Source organism: Anas acuta, chromosome 1, assembly GCF_963932015.1.
Source record: "Anas acuta chromosome 1, bAnaAcu1.1, whole genome shotgun sequence".
Taxonomy (NCBI): domain Eukaryota; kingdom Metazoa; phylum Chordata; class Aves; order Anseriformes; family Anatidae; genus Anas; species Anas acuta.
Window position 1 is genome coordinate 127,486,114 of NC_088979.1, and position 26,658 is coordinate 127,512,771.

Genomic DNA, 26,658 nt, shown 5'->3' on the forward strand with positions numbered 1-26,658 from the left:
CAGGAAAATAAGTCACTTTACATGTGGCATCTTAGTTTAAATTCTCCCAGGGCTATTTTCTTTCTGAGTTTATTTTAGTGTCTTTTTAATTGAAGAATGCACAGATACTTTTGGCATTAATGCACAGCAATGGAAGATTTATTATTTTAATCCTAATATGAACAAGACTCTTCTAGTTTTCAATTTTCTTTGGATATTTGCTATAAAATTCATTTTTGTGCAATATTTTCTATTGTTTGTACAGATGGTGTAGGCATCTAAATTAGGTGACAGCTATGCAAAAGGATGTTTCCCTAGTGAGGTAAGTTTTCGTAATGTTCTGAAATCTTTGTGACCAGTGGCAATGTATCAATATTTAAGATAAATTATTATTAAGTATTACAAAAATTAGGGAACAGAGTTGAATGTTTGAAGACTCTTTCTTGACCTTTTGATGCAATTCAAGGCTTTTCATATATAGTTATATATATAAATATATTTTATAAAATACATAATATGTATACATATGTAAATTGATCAGTCTAATAGTTTAATGCCCTGAGTTTATAACACAGATGTATGCTAGCTCCAGCAAGACACCAGGAATTCAAAGTTCATACCCATTCAGAGTTTCTGTGAGATTCAAAGTGTTTGGAGCGAAGGTGTTAGTCTAGGCTAATAGCTACTGCAGTTTTACAACTCGGTCTCTATTAAATATGGTCAAATTACATGATAGAAAACTCTTTTGTATTGACAGCATTATGAGTGACTAGTGAAAGTATCCATCAAGGGACTAGACTAGGGAGAATGCCAAGCCTACAGGTAATACAAACCTTTGTGTAATATGCCACTGGGCAGTATACAGAATGAAAATCTGTCTCTGCCACTTTGCAACGGAAGACCCTAATCCCACATTATGGTGCATCCTTCTATTAATTTCATCATAGTTGGAAAAGCATTCATGCAGGATCAAGACACAGGATATCATCTTAAAATCTTGGGGAGATTATTTTTCCAATTATACTACAAACTTTCAACTGCTCATAATCTCAGAAAAAGACTGAGTGTGCATTCAGATTTTGCACTATATATAGGATTTTTTTTAGTACCAGCAAGAGGAAAGAGTTTTGATAGCTTTACTGATGCTGGATCACACCTTTCATAGAAAGAAGAGGAATGACTGAAGTTAATGGGGCCTTCTACACATGGGAAGAGGCATTTTTGAAAGGAATTTTTGGATTTCACTTGCTTAAATTCAAATGACATCCAATAATCCCAAGTATTAACAAAGAACCTCAGCTTCAGATTATATAAGGGGCTTTGACATAAAAGAGGGTTTCCAAGCCTCATCTTCAGTGGTATATTTACAGCTAAGTCTTAACTTATTCATGGGGATTCACTCCATCTCTCTCCCATCATCCTACCCAATGGACGTGCTATTTCACTGCATAAATCTTTCTGTCATACCAAGATTTACAGTGCTGTGGATCTTCTCTGTTCAAAACTATTCTCCTTCCATGTGGAATCTTGACATCTCCAACTGTACACACAGGACAGTCTTCTGGAGTGACACAATCCAGAGAGAGTTCATCAAGTATTTTACCTGTTTTGAAATAGCACAGTAGTATAAAAATGCCAATATAAATTAATTGCAAACATAATTATTGCATTTAACCTGCTTAAATAAAAATAAAAAATAAAAAATAAATATAAATATAAAAAATAAAAATAAAAATAAAAATAAAAATAAAAATAAAAATAAAAATAAAAATAAAAATAAAAATAAAAAATAAATATAAATATAAAACAAGGTTTGTGAATTGGGTTTAAGAGTTCTGAATACTCTGCTTGTGTCAAACACTCCAAGTTTGACACAGATAAATATGTCATTTCTTCATAACCACTTTTAGTGAGATACTGTAAATACATGTACTTAATGTATAACCTACAACAACCAGGACCATGCAGAAGGTGAACGTATCTTCAGAATGAAGTAATAAAGATACAAGGAGAAAATAACTGTTTCCTTTTTATCTGTATATTATTGATTTTGCCCCATATTGCCTGCCTCCTAGCTCTGATCATACTAGAGTACAATTTAAACACCTAGTACTGAAAGCTCAAATATTATACTTAATACTTACATAAATTTATATCCAAGAAGGCTCTCCCTTCACTGTAAATGAATGCGTAAAAGAGAGATACCAAAGCCCAGACTAACTATTTCTGGTCTTAAAATACCTACTTTCTTTGCCTTCATGTCTTCTCATTCTGACCTTACAAGCTGTTTATTCATCTGAGTTGTCACTCTCCATTTAGATCTTGCTTGTCTTTCACACTTTCTTTTTCTGTCCATCTTTTCCTCTCCCCCAGGTATTTTTTCTAAGAGAGTTGATGGGAACATTTAGGCCAAAAGCTCATGCTCAGAGGAGGATAGCTGCTTGGCACTCTCAAGGGCACTAGAGACCTGAAGGCAGTGAGGTCAGGTCAGGTCAATGGGTTTCCCCCAAATTCATACCCTACAAAGTCAACAGCCCCTGACTCTGCTCCTATCTCCCTTTCTTATTACCCTGTTCCCATTCTCTCATTCTTGCTGGCAGCATTCTAATCTCCTCTTCAAGGCACCATTTTTTAGTGTCCTCTACACACTGTGCTCATCTCACAAACTCAAATCAGGATACCTAACCACCTTCCAACTTGCACAGTTAAGAAAACACAGTGAAAATACATCAGTAAGATTTGATGAGTTAACTGCAGTATCTAAATCTTATGCAATTTCCAGCCTTAGCAACCTGTGAATATTCCTGGACTGTAATATTTCTTGTCATGCAACAGCAACATTCAGTGTGGAGAAAAAAAAATAAAAAATAACTGAACAATACCAAAAAGTAACAGGAGCAGAGCAGAAAAAGGTAAATAAATGACAAAATCAAAAGATGGACTTACCTGCAGGACAGTGCACATGGCATCCTTCTACACACTGTAGAGGGCACTTCAAAGGCTGTGGGTGCTGGCATGTTATAAGACAAGCAGGTCCACAGCTATTATATCGCCATTCACATTGATAGTCTAATTCTTGTTTATTCAGGTGCTCACAGCTTTGTGCTATATAGTGAAAAAAATGTAGGCAGAAGATCAAACCAGACTATAGTCACTATGCCTCTCAAAACAAAGACAACAAACTGAATACAAGGTGGGCCATATATGCATAGCAAAAGAAAAATGTACATCTTAAAATAACTTTTCTTTTTTTCTCTACTACGTCCATGGCAGGCCATATCTTCAAACTTCTTTTTTTATATATAATGAAATACTTGCTCTAGATGAGAGAGCTTTGTTTTTGATAAAAACAATTGCAAAGAATTGACACTAATTAAAAAAAAATAAAATAAAATAAAGAATTCAGAAAAGAATATTTATTTCCCTGGATTTGGAAGGACAATGTCACTATGAGCTTCTAGCCCGGTTTAATTAAAGAGAACTTCTCTGGACATCAGCAGGAGCAGAGCTGGATAAGAACAGTCTAGCTGAGCCAATGGTTTATTGATTAAGATCTTGAACCTTTTCAGTTTATTTCCCAGACAAAATCATTCCCAATTCCTCTCCATCTACCCTGTACTTACGGCACAGATCTGCTGATCTCCAGTGAACAATAACACCTTTTTGTGCACAGACATGTGCATAGGCTGCTATAGCATCACAGAAGCAAGCACAGTCCCCGGTAGATTCACAAGCACAAGTGTCATACATACAAATATCTATGTAGGGTTCAGGATCCACCTGAAAAAAGGATAAATTCAGGGTACAGTACACTCACTGATTCCCTTCATCCCCTTATTCTATACATATTTAATCTTCAGGTGGTTTTCCTGTTCCATTTGCCAAGAGTTGAGATGCCACAAAAAACAGTGGAAATCCTTCTGCTGACACCAGCAAGAACTCAAATCAGGCCACATTCTCAAAGTTATTATAGACATTGCAGTTTATTGTCCCCTAATACTCCAGATATGTAGCAACTTTATACATTTGGGGCCCTGTTACCAAATCCTCTTGTGCATTTGGGGTAGACTGCAGTATGAATGGCATTATATTAGCTCAGAGTTTTTTTTCCCCCACCCTGCCCTGCCTCCTTCCCCCCCCCTCCTCCAAAACAAAAACTCAACCCCTGTGCTTGACTTCATGTGTCAGTGTGGGGTTTAGAGTAAAACTTCCCTCAAGCAGAAGTTTTTCTATAGCTTTCCACTAGGGGGATTCCTGCATTTTCCCACAAAGCGTCAGCTACAGGACAGGGCCACAGATGAGAACGCCAATTAGTCAGTCCCCTTCATGTCTTGTATGCTGTCAGCACAACTGTACTTTCTGCTCAGCTATCATCACTGACAGCACAGCCCATGAAGAATTGAAGGAAATTAAACACAGGAAACAATACTTACAAGCTTTTTGCATTCTTCAAAGAGACTCCCAGACAAAATGCTGCATGATGTTTCTACCATCACCTGCTTCAATACGTTGCCATTACACAAGGGAAACACCAAGGCTTGTTCCTGGTTGTGCTTGATATTGTAAGAGACAATCACACACTGCATCAGTCTTGACTTCAGGATCTTAGGGACTCTTCAAACTGAAGTAAGAGACTCACTAGCACTAGACATTTTTCATAGAATCATAGAATCATTTAGGTTGGAAATGACATCATAAGATCTAGTCCAACCAACTTTGCCTGACAAAGTAAATTATTTCTTTGAATAAAGTTTCAGTGTGCTACATGGCAAGAACAAATTCTGCAGCAGAAGAACACAAAGTAGGGCAGGTCATCTCCCTCATTGTCTGCAGGTTTGTATACTGCAGTTTTAACACAAATATTTTCATAATGTTAATCTCATTGTACCAAACATACATCCTGAAAAATAATTGTTCAGAGCTCTCCAGAAGGCCTGTGAGCTTCACAGATAAAGTCAGTCTTCAGCAGATAATATTCAAGGCCACTGCTGAATAAAAAAGCCTCACTAGTCTCCCCCTCTTCATTTTAATTTAGCTAAGCACAAGGAGCACAAGTATCGACATGGTATTTATCACAGAGATATCCTGTAGGCTGTATCTTGTGCCAGATGAACTGAAATGTGGAGCTGCTCCTTCTCAGTCTTACCCAGAAGTCTCAGTCCCCATTATTACAACTTCTCCCGTGCTCCAGTCCAGTCATATTAAAAATAATTACATAAATAAATAAATAAACAAACAGGCATTCAGGAAGATAATGCTGTGACTAAGTAAACTAACACAAAAGATTTCATGTGATCAAAAATAAATATTTTTATGACAACATAAACGTTTTACGGAAAGATTAAAGATGTATATATATTTGCAAAAGAGGAAGTACACTAGTTATGTTTAGCAAAACTAGTGCCCTGTGAAATCACCTTATCTCCATGATGAGGACTTAGGTAACACTCAGAATTCAAAAGCTGTGATAACATGGCAATAAGGTCTTACACTCACTCCTGTATCTTGCCTTTTCTGCTCATTCCTCTCTAATCTGAAAGTAATAACTGACTGCTATCTAAAAACATTAAGAACCATAAAGAAATAAATCAATCTGTGCATTGAGCTGTTCAAAAATGAATGGAGTAAGACTTGGGGACTTGGGATACAGAGTTTCGATGGAGAAATATGAAATCTTTATCTGAACTCCTCCTGTCTGAAAATTACAGCTGGTTTTTTAGATTAAGCTCTAAAATGAGATTTCCAGTTATACCTGGATTTCTAACATCTGGGTTGGCAAACTCTATGAATAGCCTCTACTACACAGATTGGCTGTTTTAACATTTGGCTGCCCAGAGGCCTTAATTAAGTTAATTGATCTTTTATCAGACTTCAAGTAAGAAAATTATTTGGCAAAAATATAGGAGAAGGAGTTCATTTCTATTTATTTTTATCTTTTCAAAGCTCTTTACCCACACAAAAGTGATACTGTAACCAGTATTGATTAGTTTTCACTGTTTATTCACAATCACCTTTTTGACATCAGCACAGTATGTATTAACTTTCCAAGAGTTCCCAAAGTCAACTGGATCTACTTCAACATGTTCATTGCTGCTGGTCAAATCATTGTTTTGAATTCCATCAAAATTTCCACACAGACCACACACTTGATCCTTGCAGGGAAAGAACACAAAATACATAAATCATACATCTGTAGGCTGTCTCAGAACTTTGTTAAGAAGTCTTTTTAGCCTACTACTATAATGGCACAAGGCTTAAAAACTGAATTGTTCCTGGCCCTGCCAAGTTCACTAAAATACACATAGTCTGTCACAGAGAATGTTTAGCTCTTACTCCCATTCTGCTTAGCTGAAAGTAGGACCAGTCTGTTTCCAGGGTCTCCAGAATGCAAGAAGACAACTCTAACTAGTGGCACCTGTTGGCTCTATTTGGAGTGGCTCCAGGAAATTAACCTATAATACCATCTCATTCCTCAAGATGATCATCATGTCTATAAATCTGGCTCCTTATGTTCCTATTGTACATGGAAGAAATTATCTCAGTCCCTCAAAGCAAAGTTATTCTAAGGCACCATAGCATTCCTCTTTTCTATCATAGCTCATCTTCAAAGACCCAGAATTTTGCCATTACAGTTGAACCATAGAGGAAAGTAAGCGACCCTTACATATTACAAAAAATCCCTTCATTTTCAAGTAAGCACTCTGTGGAAATCTATCTGCATGTCTGCATAAAAAAAATAAAATAAAATAAAATACTATCCCTCATGGAGAGTCTCACTAAAGTGCATTCTTTAGTGAGAGTAAGAATTAAAGTGAAAAACACTTACTTTGAAATTGGCTTTTAAAATAACTGAGACTCCCATGGCAAGATCCCAGGTCACACTGATGCTGTTGCCCAGTAAAATGATGTAATAACGGCCAGATTTCATGACTTCTAAATCATTACTGTCCTTAGGAGGTACCTTGATGTTCACCTGAACAAGAAAAACACTCTGTTATCAAGTCTCTCTAATTCCTTTTACATGTGGGCCACTTTCCCAGTGGGACATGCACTCATAGATTTGTGGCTATTTTCAGACATGCTGTTCACCAGAGAACAGACAGATCCTAGACATCAAATAGATGATCCTGAGTGCTTGAAAAACTGCAAACAAAGTATAGGTACAGGACTGATTACAGACCTGTCTCTACTCTGAAAAGCTGCAGTGGATAAACTACTGTCTTAAAAGCAGCACTGCTGAATAGCAAATAGGGATAAAAGTACAGTATTTCAAACTCATCACGTTTCTACAACATTGAATGAGGTAATGTCTTATGCACTCCTGAAATAAAACATACATTCACCATAAACACTGACACACAAAAAACAAGACTGATAAACTGAAGCAGGGTTGATAAGAGTACTGGGTGTACCAGTAAATACTCAGTAATAGCTCGCTGAATAATTATATATTTTTTAATTTATTTATTAAAAGGAAACTAACAATTCTGTGTTCCTGAGGCAGATAGTGGCAAAAAGGCTTGCTTGGTAAAAGTGTAATGTGAACTGAGAGAAACATGTGCATGGGTGGTCTCTGAAGGGCCAAAGCCTGAATCTGAAGTCAGGAAGTTTTTTTGTGATTTTTTTTTTTTTTTCCCAACCACCTACAGCAATAGGAAAAATCCTAAGGGGATCATTTTGGTCATTTATTTTCTTTTGTATTTTTCCATCACTTTCACTTCCCCTGTGTGCCTCTCCTCTTTCTTTCCATCTGACTGCCAATTCACAGCCTCCGGCTACTGAGAACTTGAGAAATTCATTTAAAATATTTTCTTTCACATTGTAATCCCCTTTCAATGGGAACCTTAATAGGATTATTAACCACGTTTCAGGAGAAAGTTCTGGAATGGCTGTTACTTTAAACACTACTAGTGCATTAACTGCTAACTGTTGGCTTGTGGAAGAGGTAGACAAAACCTTTTAGTCAGTATAAATAGTGATAAAGGGATGGGAGAAACTATTCATCCACTTCCTAGTTTGAGGGAAAAATGCCTCCTTATCCCACTACTCTTTCTTGCTTAATTCAGTAAAAATGCTGCAATGTAATTCAATTCTCTTCAGCTCTGCAGTGTGATCAAAAGCCTTTATCCCCAGAGAAAACAGCTTACATTCTTCAAGGATCTCCCAAAAAGGGCTTTCAATGTCTGTAGGGAAAAATATGCTAAAAGATAGACTATTCTAGGAACTGGAAGCATTTTCACCTTCCTCTGTGCCCGTACATACTTATTCTATGGATATACTATCTAGACACATTTGGTCATGTGTCGTCTAAGTTCTGTAGTATTCTCTATCTTTTCAAACACAGGAAAAAAAAAAAAAAAAGAAAACAGCAGCAAAAAAAGCAACAACAAAGGAGGACAAAGCTGAGCTGGCAGGTTAACCTAAATTACAGAATTTCTATGTTTAAGGAGGCTGTTTGACCAACCATGAACTTGTAAACTTTTGACCTTGCAAAGTAGCAAATATATTTGTTTCAGAAGAGCAAAAATTATTATTTATTTATTTTTAATGAGGCATGACTGTAATATATAGATACTTCAGTTAAGCCCTATTTAGCTTAAAACTAGAAACTGCTCTCAAAACATTAACATCTTAAAGCAATGTCATTTGGAAATATTTTGCCCCCCTCCCCAAGTAAGTATATTAAAATAAAATGAAATAAAATAAAATAAAATAAAATAAAATAAAATAAAATAAAATAAAATAAAATAAAATAAAATAAAATAAAATAAAATAAAATAAAATAAAATAAAATAAAAAGACTCAATTCTCTTGCTTGCTTCTAAGGACTGGCATAGAAAAAGAATATATATAGTCATCCCGGTATAAGCATTTGCCAGTCTTCAGAAAGTTTTTCTTAATCCCTTCTCTGATTGCTGCTATTTCTAAGACAACCTTCCCTATTACACAGAATCCTGCACTCAATAGAAAGACAACTGAAAGTTCAGTAGACTGTCTTGTGGTCTTGTGATACAAGACCTGGCTCCTGCAAGGACATTCTCAGAAAACAAACACCCTCTGATGCTCTCACTTGGACTTACCAGCTGCCTAATTTCCATCTCCTGTCTTTTCTGCCCCTTATTTAGGTGTCCAAGTGGAATCATACCTCTTCTGAAAAATGTCTCCTAAAGGAGCTCTCATACTACACCTGGTTTTGCAGACTGATCCCTGCACTAGTATTCACCCTCATTCAGGTAGGAGAGTCTTAAATCAGTAGAAACGAGGAGTTGCTTGTACAACCAAAACGTCCTGCATTCATTCCTCCAGCAACCAAAAGCCTACATGGATCATCTGCTGTTAAGGTAAACTGTATGGACACTATTAATAATGGTCATGTTTTACAAGTTCCTGTCAAGTATCAGTGGCAAGCAGCAATTTGCAGGCAAGTTGCAGACTATGCAAAACCTGGTTCAGCTTTGATTGTTAACCCAAACAAGGCAAACATAGAACAGTTTCACATTTCACTGGGAACATTTTTTGCAGATCTCTAGTCCAGATGCCAGTTTAGAGCCCAGTGCTTCTGAAAACTGAGCAATTGAAACCCTGTTTCAAATTCACTGTATGTAATGTTTGAGCACACAGGCAGTCTTAATTGTTACAGAGCCAAGGAAAAGAGATGAACTCTTTCCCATGTCACTACATGACAGGAAAGAAACTTTCCTGTCACGGGAGGTAGAAGTGATTCTTTGTCAATTCTTCATTGTTTGTTGGTAGGAAAGGGGGAAAAAAAAGGAATCCAGTAATCTGGATTTCCTATCTAACAATTTAAGAAGGAAAAGGATAGTTGATAATTGGTTCTGCAGTATCATTTTACAGGCACTTTCCGTGTGCTTTGTCCTTCAGACTGCTAATTTAGAGCTGAAGTTTTACTAGTCATAGGACAGTCACTTAGCTCTTTCTTATGTTTAATCTTGATTGAAATATTTTTAGACCTCTCACATTTAGAAAGGGCATTCCTCAAATGAGCTTGCATTAAATGGCATTTTTATCCAAGATAAACTTATTGACATCAAGCAGAAATACCAAAATGGCATTATATCTCTGGAAGAAAAATGGCTAATTACAATAATCCTTTATAATTGTAATTATTATTATGTTACTAATCTGTTCAATTTATGATTTGGTTTTCAAGAACCACTGAACATGAGATTATTCATCCCTCATGTTACCAAGCATCCTGAAATTTTAATAGTCTTGTCAAAAAGGGAAAGAAAGAGAACTGAAGTATACATACATTTCCACTAAACAACTCTATTTCTCCACTTTTATACAGAATGATAACCCTTTTCGAGCACTTTTCTCCAGTGAAGCCACATCCTTCATTTGAAATTAGTATCCGGAATGTCCCAGAGTCATCCTTGCAGAAATCCTATCAGACAAAAATAAATGAATGAGTCATTAATATGGATATTTGAGAAACACATACAGATCTATGGAGAAAAATGAGTCCTCAAATAATACTCTACATAGCGAATAAGATATATGTTTGCATGTCTGTTATTCCCATATTGATTTATTTAGTTCTTAGCATTGGTATTGATGTGGTCCACCTCTTCAAGAATAAGGTACACTCTGCCAGTGACATACACATATACTTGTCTGCGTATTTTGTAGGGTATTCCTTAGCAGGGACAATCCACACTATTACAGTGTGTGATGTTTCAAAGATTAGTCACTGTGTACATCTTAATACACAAACTGGTACAACAGTGAAAATGAGACTTGAGCTCCAATGATAAAATAAAGATATAACCCTATAAGGTTAGTTTAGAAAGAAGTGTTAGTAAGAAACTCACTGCACAGTCTTGAGCAAAATGTATGACACCTGTTTTTTTTCCCACCTTTACACAAATAATAGCTACAGCAACATCAATCTCTTTCTTGGGGAGAAATTTCATAGTTTACTGTATTGATTCTCTTTTAAGTAAAACATTTCTGAGATCCATGGAAAACTAGTATTACATTTATGTTATGACTTGTGACTATCAGATTTTTTTTTTAAGTATACAACTTTTAAGAAAAAGACCCTATGTATAATTCTGTCTGTCATTTGAGGGTCATATTTTCATTTTAAGTAGTATTGCAGCACTGCATGCTGTTACTGTCCCTAAGGCTTTCATGCAGAGGTCTCCTAGCATCAGAGCTAGGTAGAACATATTTCAAAGATCCAGACAGGTTGATCATACCTTCCGGTCCAAGGAGAACTGCAAGGAGGAATGAAAAGGGTCTTTGGGGAAAATAGTAGCTCACCTAAGAAAAATAATGCTTTTTAATTGCAGAAAGCTATTGAAATCAATTAGCAGTGGATCCATCTTTTAGACCAAATGTTAAGAGAATTTCTTCTTTTGCACACACACTTATAAATACACAACAATTTGCATTTGTAGTTGAGCCTTATTCTCATTTAACTCTCTAAATTTCTAGCTGCTCCCGCAAATCACAGGCTGATGTTATTGTACTGTGTTTTTATTCACCTCTCCTCTTTGCTATGAAGAAAATAGATATTGTCAGTGTACTGCAAACAGTTTGGTGCATAGAACAGGACAGTGATGTTGTCAACCTGAATGAGTAGAATCTCTGCTCTGGAAATATTTAAAGCAGGTTTACTGAACACTTCTTTTTTCACTTAGTCTGAAGGAGAAGTCTGACACAATAAGCCATCCTCACTAGAGGATGAATAGGCAGCTGGGAAGCAAGGAAAGAATAACGTACAGGCATCTAAATTACATCCATTGCTATAGCTGAGATTTAAGGTTTCTCTATACCATGCTGCTGTCACATGTTTTATGACAGCCAGCTAGACATACCACAACCTAATTCACTTTTCTATAACACAACAAAGTCTTCTAATTTCTTGGGATATCTGTCAAGCCATTAATAAGCTCTGCTCACTTCTGCAATGAACATGACTTAGTGATCATTTTACTGTGACTTTTCCAGAAGCTGGACTTCTCTCCTGGTGTAACAAAATTTATACACTATCAGACAGTTCAGGCATTTGACATACTCTTACCTGAACTAGTACATACTGACAGTCTCCTGGAAACCTGTACTTCAATCCATCAAATGTCAAATAATGAGCTGTACCAATAACAGTACAGGTGCCATCACAAGAATTTTTGGTGCATTCCCACTTTCGACCACGACACACACTGCAACAGAGAAAAATCAGTGACAATTATCATTTCCAATGTATATAAAAAGTAAGAGAACGTAATGTGCTTCAGGCAAAGAGAAAGAGCAAAAAATTTTGCCTCCATGAGCTCATGATCTGATGATTCTTCAAAGTACACACAACGAACAATGACAGTTATTATCTTGTAACTTTCACCATCTGCTTGACAAAGCTTTTACTTATACTTGTCTTTCACTGATTATGTATTCATATTCTGCAGTAAGTAGTAGGCACAGACATATTAAGGATGCAGATTCTTAGCTGAAAGTTGTTTAATTATAAATGCTAAAGGCTGATATTTCAGTTTGATTTTCTTTGTTATCAGCTTTCTTTAAATCTGAAAGGTGTTCATGATTCATCCACAATAAGAAGCACACATACATATCTTTATGAATGGAATGACTTTGTCATCCTTTGCTTTCTTGCAATGGAAGTAATAATGCCAAAACCTAACTCATCTCTGAAAGACCAGGCTCCCCTGCAAGAAATGGAGCTTTGGACAAAAGGTGCACTGAAATGTATAGGTAACTGCATATTATTAACAAATAATAAGAAATGATATGAGCAATTGCAACATACAGGAATTGTTTTTATATAACAGATTTTTTGTGTGTGTGGTGACTATTTCAAATGCAGAGTTACTGTTTTGTTGTTGTTGTTCTGTTTTATTTGTTTGTTTGTTTATTTATTTACTTAAGATCAATCCAGGCATCATCTTAACTAAATAGACATTAAGAAATCATTTGCCTAGTACATCAAAGCAACACATTTTTTGATAAATAAATAAATAACATTCTCAATATGCTAAGCTGGAAATAAAAGAGTAAAAATTTTGATGTAAATATTTCTTGCTGGTCATTTTTGGGTTTGTTGGTTTTGGTTTGAGCGGGGGAAGTTGTTTCAGCATTTCACTTGTTGTCTTCTATGGGTAAATCTTGTAATTCCCCAGAGTGAGATTTGACCTGAAGCTTGTTCTCTTCTTTTTCCTGTGCACAAGTCAGGGAGTAACCTACTGTAGACCAAATGGAAGCATTGTTCCCCTACATGTCTTAAATCTGGCCATTAGCTGCAACTCTGAGAAATCTATGCATTTTTCTTTGCTGCTGTCCATCCTCAGTTGTGTCTACAGCAGATCGTCTCTGGGCTACCCAGATAGTTTTCATTACACCACCATGCACCAGATGACAACCTCACTCATCAGCATAAATTAACATGCAGTAACACTGGGTGCAAAAATCCAAATAGTGAATTTACATGTTCAATGCCTAAAGAATGTGTTTCTCCTTTTCTTACAAGCTACACACAGGAATACGTGCTTTTTGAACATCTGTATTACAAAGAGAGGTCTGAACAGAGCCTTCTGGATTATTTCATCATACTACTAGTACTTTATTTTGTATGTCCTGTTCTGCTTAGAGCATCCTTTTAGAAAAACAATTTGCCCTCCAAGGGCCATTACAGTTTAAATATAAAGTATAATATCAGCAACACTGTTTTTATCTGCAGTACTGTCCATTTTTCCTCACTGAAAGCCAAAATAGTAGCAAATTTAATATTCAGCTCATGCCAAAGGACGTGTTTTCTCTAGTGACCAATTTTTGGGACAAAGTAACCAGAACTGTAAAACTCAGTCTGTCCCGTGGCATTTGTTCAGATTACATACTTAAGTATAATACCACCCTTCTCTTAATAGGTGTTTGTTCTTGAAGTTAATTATTCAACATAGTTTATCTGACCTAGCAACTGAAGACATTACCTCATAGTCTGACAAGAATATACATACGAATAGAAATATTTCTTCTTCTGCACATAGGTACACATGTACATACACCCTCTGAGGAATGTCATACAGTGTGATACTGTCCCCTGAGGTCTCCTGTGGTGGTCAAAACAGAATATCCGCTGTATAGGGGAATTCACATTTGGCTACATACATACAAATTTGACTCCAAGCTAAATATCAGTTTACTTGACAGAAGCTGTGACAAGAGCATGTCTGATCTTGAAATGAGGTGCACTAGCTGTTCCCTGCCTGCATAGCTTACAAGTAATGCTACACAGGATGCCTGCTAGACTTCCTCACAAGCACAGATTATGTAAGAAAAGGATGGTATAGCCTAACATGCAAAATAAGATACTGTTTTGTCTTTTCATAGAGAGGGTAATTCTGAAGCTAAATCAGGCATAGGGTTAAGTTCTTGATATTATAATAGCCATGTTGATGTAGCAGTTGAACTGCACTATCATTATCGTACAAATGCAGTGATGCCATGATGAAACAGACTGCATTCTTTTTTTTGGTATCTCTCTCTTCCCCACTACCTCCACCTTTTTTTTTTTTTTTTTTTTGATTGAACTGATTTCAAGTTAAAACAGCATAACAGGCTGAATAAAAAATATCAGACCTCTTATTCTTCATGAGGATACCAAACCGGACATTTTCAATGTTAAACATTATTAAATTTCTAAGAGTTGCCAAGAATCTTTCATCCTTTTGTTACTGTGATACATTACAATCTAAATCATGCAAAGTACTCTTACAAATAAGGCTCAGGGAGGTAAATACCATTATCCTCATGTTAAAATAAGGCAAAATCAGAAACAAAGATAAGAGACTTCAGAGTATCCACCAAAGCCTATGTATCCTGGAGACTCACAGGCTTTACTACACAAGCTGCTAGTATGAAAGTGGATCTTTCACTTGGCATCTCCATGCTTTTGAACTGTGAAATAAATTGATATGTTAGCTAGCAAGAAACTGAGCAAACAAAATAAAAAGAAAGGTCAATGAAATTCAACGGAAATTCTGTTCACTCATTTGTTCTTAATTTGGGGGTTTAGAATAGCATCTAACACAATCTAATAATCTAATCTAATAATAATAATTTAATAATCTAATAAGTAATAGCTTGCATGAGGTGGGAGAAGCATTCATCTACAAAATGTATATGAATGCAGATGGACAACTTTACTGCCCTAGGGATTTTCTAATCAAACTCTGTAAGGGCAGGGAAAGGGGAATTTTATCCCTACTTTACAGATGTAAAAACTGAGAGATAAAATACCCAAAGTATTTTCCCAAGATCAAATTGCTAACCAAAGCAAAAACAGGTACTACACTGAATTCTTTGTTGTCCCAGAGTAATGCCTTAACCCGAGAGTAATCATTGCTTAATCTTGATAATACTTCAAAGCATAATAAATTGTTGTGCAATACTTCAAAGAATGAAGTTTCACTAACATGAAACCTATTACACCATCCTCTATTAAATAAAATATGTAGAGTAAGACCAAAATTTTGTGTGTATGTGCAAAGACAGATTATCAAGTATATGGTTTAGCAAAATTCAGATTAGCAAATTTATTCTGTGTCCGGCTTCATAAATGTTATTCCAAAATATTCACTGAGCTCTACAACAAATTCCCAATACATAGCATAACAAAAGTTTTGCCACTAGCTTAGACTTGGAGGCATTCCGTTGTTCATGAATTAGGGTCTCCCATATGTCAAGTCAAATGTAAATGCCAAATCTGACACCTCTGACTCATATATTGCGTTTGCAGGTGTTCACATCTGGCTAAGAACAAGTGAGAATGAGAACTCCTGCAACAGCAGTACAAAAAGCAAAAACAAAAGAAAAGGAAGATCTGAGCTCCAAAATGCAGACTCTCAATTCTTATTAATTCTCAAAGCAATAGTAATTTCCTATATCACTTTCTAAATGACATTTGACTTGGTATTTGCTGAGAACTATCATGAAGCTGTTCAGTTTCTTAGTTTAAACAGCCCTATTGCTACTTTTTGAAAGGAACTTATTTTCCAATCTTATTTTCATACTAAAGAAAAATATCTAAAGTAAGATGAAGGCTTTCTTACCAATGAGCAAAAGCATTTTTTCCAACATTTTCTTGATGTTGATATTGAAGAAAATTCTGTGTTTAAGAGGAAATGTCCTTTACAATGTCATTGTCAAAAAAAAAAAAGACCAGTTACAAGAACAAAGCAATATGGCTGTAACGATTTCAAGACTGAAGATTTTAAGAATGATTAAAAGTAAAAGACTGTGCATGGTTATTGTGAAGAACATAGTGAATCTTGCAAATTTCACAACAATATGAGGGAGCTTTACACCTCACTATACGAGTGAAATTATCATTGTGTCTGTTTTTTTAACTGAGTCACTTTTACCCACTTGTAGTGTAAGCACATTACAGTATAGGTATCTATAAAAAAAAATCAGTTTCCCCTCCGTCTTTCTCCCTTGAAAAATACTTTTCCCCAGCTTTAATCGTAATACACGATTCATAAAGTAATATATTGGAAGGGAACTATTTCCTTACAAAACCATAAAACCTCATATCCAAATCTAACTAGTTATGAGCAGTCTCACTAATTTCAAGGTGCTGATTCTCTGATCCAATTCCAATTAGTCACACAAAGAAGTTCAAAAAGAACACAGTTTCTGTACCAATGGTACAGAGCACGGAGAGCAAAACGCCTCTTCAAAACAGTGAGTGTGCTGTGCAGGCAAAAGTCAAGAGATATCCAGCAGGCAAATAACCTATACCTTTCCTGAGGCTCCTCTTTAGCATTTGCCTGAAGGGTTCCTGTCATACAGTCGGCATATCACAGCCCTTCTGCTGATGCATGCTCCTGCCTGAAAAGGATTGATTTGTAGGTTTCCATGGGAAGCAGGAAAGCAGAGGTTAGCAACAATATGCAGGCTCCCTTCCTCCCACTGCTCCTGCATTTTTTCTTGTGTTGCAAGACCAAGGAGCAACTCCCAGTGCCTACAGAGGACATACACAGACATAAGGGTACTGAGTGAGCTGGTGGACGTGCTCACAAAGCCACTTTCCAAAATTTATCAGCAGTCCTGGCTATCAGGAAGGTCCAAGTCAACTCTCAGCTAGAAAATGTGACACCTATCTACAAGAAGGGCCAGAAGGAGGATTTGGGAAACTACAGGCCTGTCAGTCTGACCTCAGTTCCAGGGAAGCTCATAGAGCAGATTGTCTTGCGTGTCATCATGCAGCACTTATAGGACAATCAGTTGATCAGGCCCAGTCAGCATGGGTTTATCAAATACAAGTCCTCTCTGACAAACTTTATTTCCTTCTATGACAAGGTGATGTAATCAGTGGACAAAGGAAAGGCTGTGGATGTGCTTCATCCAGACTTCATTAAGGCTTTTGACACCATTTTCCATGGCATTCTCCTGCAGAAGCTGGCATCTCAAGGCTTGGACGGGTGTACACCTGTCGTACGAGGACAGGCTGAGAGAACTAAGCCTGTTTAGCCTTAAAAGTGAAGACTGAGGGGAGACCTCATCAATGTGTACAAATATCTGAGGGAAGGGTGTCAAGACGATGGAGCCAGTCTCTTTTCAGTTGTTCACAGTGACAGGACAAGAGACAACAGGCACAAACTGAAACACAACTTTAGCCATTCTGTGATTCTGTGATTCTGTACACTACGTTGGGTTAAAAACTGGCCAGAAGGCCAGACGCAAAGAGTTAAATTGAGTTGGAGGTCAGTCGATAGTGGTGTCCCTCAGGGCTTAGTGTTGGGGCCAGTTCTCATCAATATCTTTATCAACGGTCTGGACAAGAGGATTGAATGCACCCTCAGTGAGTTTGCACATGACACTGAGTTAGATGGGAATGTTGATCTGATCGAGTGCAGGAAGGCTCTACAAAAGGATCTTGATAGGCTGGACTGATGGGCCGAGGCCAACTGTATGAAGTTCAACAAGGCCAAGTGCTGGGACCTGCACTTAGGACACAACAATCCAATGCAGTGCTATAGGTTGAGGGAAGAATGCCTGGAAGGTTGCCCATTGGAAAGGGACCTGGGGGTATATCAATAGCTGGCTGAATATGAGCCAGATCAAGTGGCCAAGAAGGCCAACAGCATCCTGGCTTGTATCAGAAATAGTTCGGCCTGCAGGACTAGGGAAGTGATTGTCCATCTGTGCTTGGCTCTGGTGAGGCTGCACCTCAAATACCATGTTCAGTTTTGGGCCCCTCACTACAAGAAGGACATCGAGGTGCTGGAGCATGTCCAGAGAAGGGCAACAAAGGTGGTAAAGGCTCTAGAAAAAAATTGTTATTATGAGCAGCTGAGGGAGCTGTGGTTCTTTAGCCTAGAGAAAAGAAGGCTCAGGAGAGACCTTACCACTCTTTCCAATTACTTTAAAGGAGGCTATAGCAAGGTGGGATTGACCTCTTCTCCCAAGCACCAAGTGATAATGGGTAAATGGCCTCATAAATACACCAGGGGAGGTTTAAGTTGGATATTAGGAGAAATTTCTTTACTGAAAGGGTTGTGACACATTGGAACAGGCTACCCAGGGAAGTAGTTGAGTCACCATCCCTGGAAGTCTTCAAGAAATGTGTAGATGTAGAACTTAGTAACATGGTTTAGTGGTGAACTTCAGTACTAATTTAGAGGTTGAAGTAGATGATCTTAGAGGTCTTTTCCAACCTGAATGATTCTATGATTCTACATGGGCTACCTATTTGTGAAGCACCAAATACAGGTTGACAGACATTTCACTGGTCTTTATGCCACATGCAAAGGGAAGATGTTGGTCTGTGTAATAGGTTTGTTATTGCACTAAAAAGCCTGACTTAATATAAAAAAAGATCCATTAAGCAAACTATTTTATATATATTTTAGAAATATGTTAAGTGTTCCATAGAAAAACGCAGTTCCAGTGGCTCACCAGGTATTGCAGTCGTTAGTCACTGTTTCTCCCTTGGCATATTCTCTTCCGTTGTGAAAACATGGGCACCTCTCAGGAGCAACACACTTGTTTTCATGCCGCACCTAAGCAAAACACACAGTTCATCATCATGCAGTCCTCATGGTATGTGCCAGTACTCAGGAGAATAAACACAAGAAAAGATGGATAAAGGAAAGGATCAACATCAACAAAATGGTTCAAGACTATCTGAGTTAAGAAATATACGGTATTGCTAATATTTTTTTGCCATTAACAAAAGTAGAGCTATGGATACATAAATCACAGGCTTGTTTCAAGAGCCTAACACCAGCTGGGGAAATAGATTATGATCATAATGAAAAAGACCAATTTGACCAAAACCATGATTTGGTGAAGGTAAAATAAGCTAACCTGAATACAGAGACCAAGTAAATACCACATGTTTCTCACACAAAACAAACTGAAGGGTGGCCTACCAGAAAAGCAGTTGGATGCATGGCTCAGCTGAGAGAGAAACAGAGAGGAGAAGATGACAAGCAGTGGTGCCAAAAAGATCTAAATTCAAGTAAAGATTCTGTTACCACAGACATTCAGAAAAAAAAAGAAAAAAAAAGAAAAAAGAAAAAAAAGCTCTGTCAATTTGCCTACTTCCTATCCACAAGACCAGAAAGACCACATAAGTAGCAGCCCATTATAGACATTATTTCACCTTCATAGGCTCGGTCACTGAGAAAGAGCTATAAAACTCTTTTTTCAGTTTTGCCCTACTAAGCTTAGTTTCTTTTTGTATAAAAACAATTTGTCCCACTTACAACAAACAAAACATAATAGTTTCATACCTCTCTCTCTCTCTCTCTCTCTCTCTCTCTCTCTCTCTCCACTCCCTTTCTATTTTGAAGATACTCAGTTTTAGAGAATATAGCAAAATTAAGGCTGGTTATACTGTTTTTCACTTGAGCATGGTTCTGCAAAGCCAGTGATAGGTTTGGCTCTTGCTTCATGGAACAGTGAAGTGGAGAGCACTTCCCTTCCTCATTCAAAAGTCACAAAATATCACCTTCCCATTTTAAATTCTTTCTGTAAAATCACTAAAATCGTTCCTTTTTTACCATTAAATACAGGCCAATGAGATCAATGTAGTCAGAATGCCAGGTTAATAAAGTAGAATTTCTCTGTCTTTTCCTATGGGGGGCTAGAAGCGCCAAAGGGAACTACTAACAAAAGGATTTCACAACCCAGAGACCCTTCATTCATATGCAGTTCTGTGGTTTATGGGGAGCTATATTATGCCAAATTAACTCATGTCAATAGAATCAAGATGGAAACGAATACATGATTTTTTAGATGTAGAGCTGGAGCTCTACCATGGATTTTATCTCCACAAAGGACAGGGAGAAAAAAAGGCCAGAGAAGACCATTTGTTTCATAGGGCATTTAATCCTGCCTTCCTGGTGGCATTCAGGAAAATGTAATGTATGACTTCACTCATGGCTACATTTCTGAATTTTTCCACAGTGTTCAGCAGCACTGTTCACAATAGACTTTTTGCGCTAGCCTCTGGAAACAGAACCTGGGGTTATACTTGCAGTTAGTAAAAGGAGGATTAGGACCTCTCCTACTTGCTCCCTCACATATCTACATGAAGCTCATTACAGCCTATCCTAAACTGATAAACTGAACAGAATGATTTCACTTTTCCATCACAAACATATGGCCACCACTGAAGTTACAGCACAAAAACTGTAAATTTGTTCACAAAGAGGTAAGACTACCTTGTCTAAACAGTGCAGAGTGAGTAGGTAGGATTTAAAAAGCCAAACATCAATACTCAGAGTGGAATTTGACCATTTATGTTTGCTGCAAAACTTAATGAATGAAGGTTTTGTTAATGACAAAACACAACCTACTGGTCATGTTGACATAACATCCATATTTGGCAACTCAGTGCCATGTTGGATTACATACATGTTAAGCACGGTACCATGCAGTCAGTACTTACTAGGCCAGTTGCATTATTCACAAACAGCTGGATTTTCTTTGGAATTATCTCAATTCATTAATAGATAGCATTTAATACAGGAGATCAAACATGTCTGAGTGCTGGAGGTGATAGGGAACACAAGTAGCAAACACAAGAAAAAACATGGGATTATAATTAGTAGAGTTACTGTTCACACCACCTGACAATGATGCTCCTGACAGTGCATCCATGGGATTTCAAATGGTTGACTAGCTGATGAACCAACCCACTCAGTTGGAGACCCAACAGAAATGTCCACCATTTCCTTGCCCTAACTGTCTTCCTAATTGTTAAACGTTGAGAAATCTTGAAAAAGAAAGATAAGATTACAGATTTCTCAATCTTTAAAATTCTTCTTCCCTAAACTCTGCCTTACTGGGGCTGAATCTGATTCTCTTTTAGACAATACAATTTTAATGAGTATTTTCACTTTGTTCCTCCTAATAAGCTTGATAACTTCAGCAGAAAGTCATCCAAAGGTACGAAGGAGTAAAGGGTTACGTAAAGGTAGTAGGCCAGATTAGAACCAAATAGCTGATAGATTTTAACTGAAAGAGCTTGTCACCATCCCTGTGCAGACAAAAACAAGTCAAAAATATGTTAGGATAGACCACTCAAAACATGGGATTTGGTATTTGAATTTTCTTTCTTGTTTCCTGTCTGCTTCTCAGGTTTGTTTTATGAAGCATTATCCTTGGGCAGATGCACATACAAGAAGGCTGCTACCACCTCCCCTTGAAGATAGCAATGTCGTTATACACGACAGCACAAGCCTAAGTGGAAAAATATATAAGACAGCAAGTAGGAAAATCAAAATAACATTCTAGTAAGTTTCTGTAAAAACAGTTTGGAAGAAAAACAAAACAAAACAAAACAAAACAAAACAAAAAACTTCCAAGTTTGCTTATTCTTTTTTTTTTTTTCAACTAACATATCATAGTTAGAAATACTGTTATTTCAACAATCAGAATACAATAGATTTTTTAATTTCAATTTTAAACATTAATTTTGCTTTAGTTGTTGGAAATTGAAAATTTTCCAGTTTTGGAGTGTCTAGATTTTGTGCTTTCAAAATGATCTGTGCCTCGTTTTTCCCAGAAAGGTGGTTAACACTCCATTTCTATATTTATTAATATTTTCCAATGGGAAAACCCAGAGTGCAGTAAACTAATCTGTGAAAGCATATTTTTCCTCACACTTCTGCACATATGTTATGATTTATCTTTTCTGCTCTGCAAAAGACTGACAAGTATGGAGAAATTCTCACCCTCCAGACAATCAAAGACAGAAAAAAAGAATCACTTTTCATGACATATTGAACATTTTTATTTTCAAGAAATCAAAACAATGTAAAAGTTCCAGTCAGGATGAACTGGAAAACTTTTTTTTTTCAACTGGAATAAAAATCAGTTGAAAAAAGTTAATTTTCTTCTGCATTTTCCAATTGGAGAAATAATTGTTTGGCAATTTCTAACCCAGCAAATTTTTCATTTAAAATCTAGCCAACTCAAGCATCACATTCATGAACAATCCTTGATTATATTTTTTAAATTATTTTTCAGATATGTAATTCTAAATTTAAAGCCAATTTCTGCATAAAGATTTTAGACTATAGATTGCTTTAAGACAGATAACTAACAGATCTGTAAATACCTCTATATATGTAGGGATAACATTACATTCAATTACGTATTAGCTGCTACGTATACATGTATTTGCAAATCATACTGGAAAATTATTTATGTAAACTAAATAGTTTTGATTGTGTTTCCTGTTTTATAGAAGGAAGAAGACTGATTCTTTGGCTAATGAATTACTGAAGATCATTCATGATATTCATATGCTATTGTACAGCAGAAAAAAAAAAAAAAAAAGTATTTTGTAAAATGGCACAGGTATTTCCAGGGTGATAATGTATGCAAATATTCATTCCCATAAACGTTCACTAGTCTGGTATTGCTCACAGACATTCCTATAAACATACTTCACCTTTGTGAGGTTAATTTACAAGCGTAAATTAAACAGGCTTACAGAATACCTACAAGGGAGACTGACTGGTAAATAGTAATAGTAAATTACTAAAATACTAAATAGTAAATAGTAATACCTTTTCCTGGTCCCTTTTTTTTCTCAGGTCTACTGGTACAAGTCTGGAAAACACAGACTTCATGACTTTGCAGTGCTTTTCCTCAGTACAGGAAAGTACAGTACAGAGAGGGACTGGTGAAGGTGGTCTGGCAAGGGGAAGGTGGTCAGCTGGTTACCACCCTAAGTCCTATCATCTTTGGCAACAGATAACAGGGAGCACAACGGCTCCCTGCAGAATGAAAAGAAATAGAGAGAAAAAAAAAAAAAAAAAAAAAAAGGCAGGAAAATGCACTAAACCATTAGGTACCCATTGGTGATGAAGAGGAAACAAACTGGCATGTCCCATACAAGCACCCTTCAAGAGTCTAAGGCATGGCAAAGTACAACCACATTTCAATAGAAACCACCAACTTTGATTTCTTTGATTTTACCTTTGCATTGCTATGGTTACAATAAAGTACTCTATATGCTAGTAACTTTTTTTTTAATTTTTATTTCCCGCCAGACAGGAAGCAAGTGAGAAGCAATTATAGACTGAGTTTATTGGAAGATTGAACTATACTGTCATCTAGCGGACAAAAGAGCTTATTTTACTAGTTGGGTGGTTTTTTTTTTAAATCTTGTTTTGGTTTGTTTGTTTGTTTGTTTTTTAAATTGGCACAACTCTTCCATCAAAAGCCTGACAAACTACCACATTGAATTCAGTGGCATGTCACACCACTCCAGAAATGACTGGAGTTTCTCTTTCCAAAATATCAGGGACTGTTTTGTGTGGCAAGAATTTTTTGTAACAATTGTTTGAATAATAGTTCTAACCTACTGAAAGGGAATATGAAATGATATAATAATAAAGAGATGAATTACTAGGAAGTTGGTTTCTTTTTTCTATTGAGAAGTTACCATAATTTATTTTACATGAATATTTCTAAAGTGTGCTATTACAAAATCCTGGAACTGAAACCAAACCATGAAATAAAAGAGGTCCAGGTAATCCTGACTTTTATGTGCAGAGAAAGACCCATTTATACTGGAGCTTATTCCCAAACTTGTGAAAATTTACTTATCACACCATTTTGAGTTATCTTCTATATTTTCTAGTTCAGATCTACAAGACACTTTATAAGCTTGAGTTTTTGTCTGAAACTGACATCTTATTCTATTTACATAAATATGTGTTTATCAGCAAAAAAAATGTTAGGAATATTCAAAAAATACATGAACATTAATGCTAGAAATTATGAGAATTGTGGGGGCTTGTTTCTAGTAAGACAATGGAAGGAATTCTGAGGGAGAAAAACACCATTAACAGAAGAAGAATAAAAGCAAACCTTTATAAAAATACACTGTCACATAAGGTTAAAATTCCACTAAAAAAAAAACAAAAAACAAAAAAAAAAACACAATTAACTATTGCATAAAGTCATTTCATTAGACTTGAAGCCTAAATATAAACATGCATCTCAGCTCTAGAACCCATACCTTCATTTGCAAACAGTAATATTCAGTACATATTAATCTGAACCTGAACTCGGAGCAGGTATAAGAGAGCAGAAAATAAATGAATGAATAAATAAATAAATAAATAAATAAAGCAATTTCCAGACTGTCTGGGTTGCAGCATTTGAAAACCTCTTGCTTCACTGCATACACCTCTGAGTCAAAAAACTACCAGCAAGTTGTACTTCCAAGTACCACAAGTAGCAAATAACTGTAGAATATTTTATCCCTCAAACAAAATAAAGTTGGAACCTCAATTCTCTTTTTCCAGTATCTACCAGATATTTTCATCTGCATTTCATGCATCAAGCATCACAAACTTCTTCCCAATAGTTTTCCTGGGCAGATGACTCAAAATTGCTATTTACTTAAAGAGTGTACGATATGTTCCACCTCTATCCTATTTCATGTTACTCTCAGGACTGCACCCAATTCCCAACCCAAAGTGACATCCTACACACAACTCTTTGCTTGTCCAGACAGTGTAGTACAGCACTGAACACTGATTATTTTTCTGTTGCTCAGAGAAAACAGCAGCAATCTGCTTTCTATTCTACTCTGTCTGCTTTTTATCAGGGTTCTATATTGATATTGAGTTTGCTGTCACTGGCTTAGCAAATAACTGTTTGCTCAATTTGAAGATGACTAAAACAATGATTAAATTTAAGGGTTACAGTGGGACATAGCCCTGGATTCCAGAAAGCATCTTTCCAGTGGAAAGAGCATGTTCAACACACTACCTGCAATTCCAAGACACCCTCTGGCATCACCCTAGCAGGTTCCATGTCTGTAGTGGATTTATGTGGCAAGGTTTTTGTAGCAGGGGGGCCACAGGGGTGGCTTGTGTGAGAAGAATCTAGAAGCTGCCCCATGTTAGATAAGGGCCCCACTGCTGACCAGAACTGAGCCAATTATTGATGTTGTTTTGCGCCTCTGTGAGAGCATATTTAAGGCAGGGAAAAAACAAAACAAAAAAAACTGCACCACACAGCAGCTGGAAGAGTGGGAGAAGTAAGAAACAGCCTTGCAGGTGCCAAGGTCAGTGAAGAAGGAGGGGAACAGGTGCTCCAGGCGCCAGAGCAGAAGTCCCCTGCAGCCTGTGATGAGGACCATGTTGAAGCAGGTTGTCCCCCTGCAGCCCATGGAGCACCACTGTGGGGCAGGTTTCCACACTGTGGCCTGTGCAGGAGACCACGGTGGAGCAGGTGGACCTGCACTGATGGAGGCTGAGGCCTGTGGAGGACCCCTGCCGGAGCAGATCCCAGGCAAGACCTGTAGCCCGTGGAGAGGAAACCATGCAGGAGTAGGTGACCTGACATTAGCTGCTGCCCGTGAGGGATCCAGGTTGGAGCAGTTTGCTCCTGATGGATGGATCCCATGGTACAGACCCATATCTGGAGCAGCTCTTGAAGAGATGCTTCCTTTGGGCAGCCCATGCCGGATCAGTTCAGCAAGGACTGCATCCCGTGGGAGGGACCCCACAGCACAGGGGACCAGAGTGACCGAGAAGGAGCAGTGGAGAAGAAGCACATAACCCCTGTTTCCCCATTTCCCTGCACCACTCGGGGGGAGGAAGTGAAAGAGGGTGGATGAGGGGGAAGGCACTTTTGGTTTCTTGCCTTTGTTTCTCACTTCTCTAGCTTGTTAGTAAAAGGTGATAAATCTTACTGTCTCCCTATACTGAGTCTATTTTACCCGTCACGATAATGACTGTGCAATTTTCTTGTCCTTACCTCAACTCTTGAGCCCTTTTCATCGTATTTTCTCCCTGTTCCTCTTTAAGGAGGGGGAATGAGAGAGCAGTTTTGGTGGAGCTTGGCTGCCCACCTGAGCAAAACCACCACAATGTCCCACCTCCCCTCTCATGGGGAGCTCTCAGTTTAATACAATGCAAAGGAAGGCAGCAGAACAGGCAGAGACTTGACAAGAGAACTGAGAAGGGTTTGGCTGGATGTGGAGTGGGTAATTCGGGGTTGGATTTCTATGTACTTCTCTCTCTCTGACTAGGGATGTTCAGCAAGACTGAGGTAACATTTGGGAGGACAGATGAAGGGAGAATAAATTTGTCTTAAAGAAAAAAAAATGTGTTTTTTGTCTATTTCATTATCAATTATTACAAGCTAAACTTCATC

General features: G+C 37.2%; 1 protein-coding gene across 1 annotated transcript in view; it reads right to left on the minus strand.

Annotated features, from left to right (window-relative positions):
- VWF (von Willebrand factor) overlaps positions 1-26,658 on the minus strand; it is a 150,028-nt gene that overhangs the window by 74,616 nt on the left and 48,754 nt on the right. Inside the window, exons 19-27 of the mRNA XM_068654434.1 lie at positions 18,922-19,025; positions 12,032-12,170; positions 10,253-10,387; positions 6,806-6,952; positions 5,991-6,131; positions 4,413-4,532; positions 3,603-3,759; positions 2,926-3,084; positions 1,447-1,582 (exon numbers count right to left, since the gene is read on the minus strand). Of these exons, the coding sequence (XP_068510535.1) occupies positions 1,447-1,582; positions 2,926-3,084; positions 3,603-3,759; positions 4,413-4,532; positions 5,991-6,131; positions 6,806-6,952; positions 10,253-10,387; positions 12,032-12,170; positions 18,922-19,025 (1,238 nt within the window). The remainder of the gene's footprint in view (positions 1-1,446; positions 1,583-2,925; positions 3,085-3,602; positions 3,760-4,412; positions 4,533-5,990; positions 6,132-6,805; positions 6,953-10,252; positions 10,388-12,031; positions 12,171-18,921; positions 19,026-26,658) is intronic.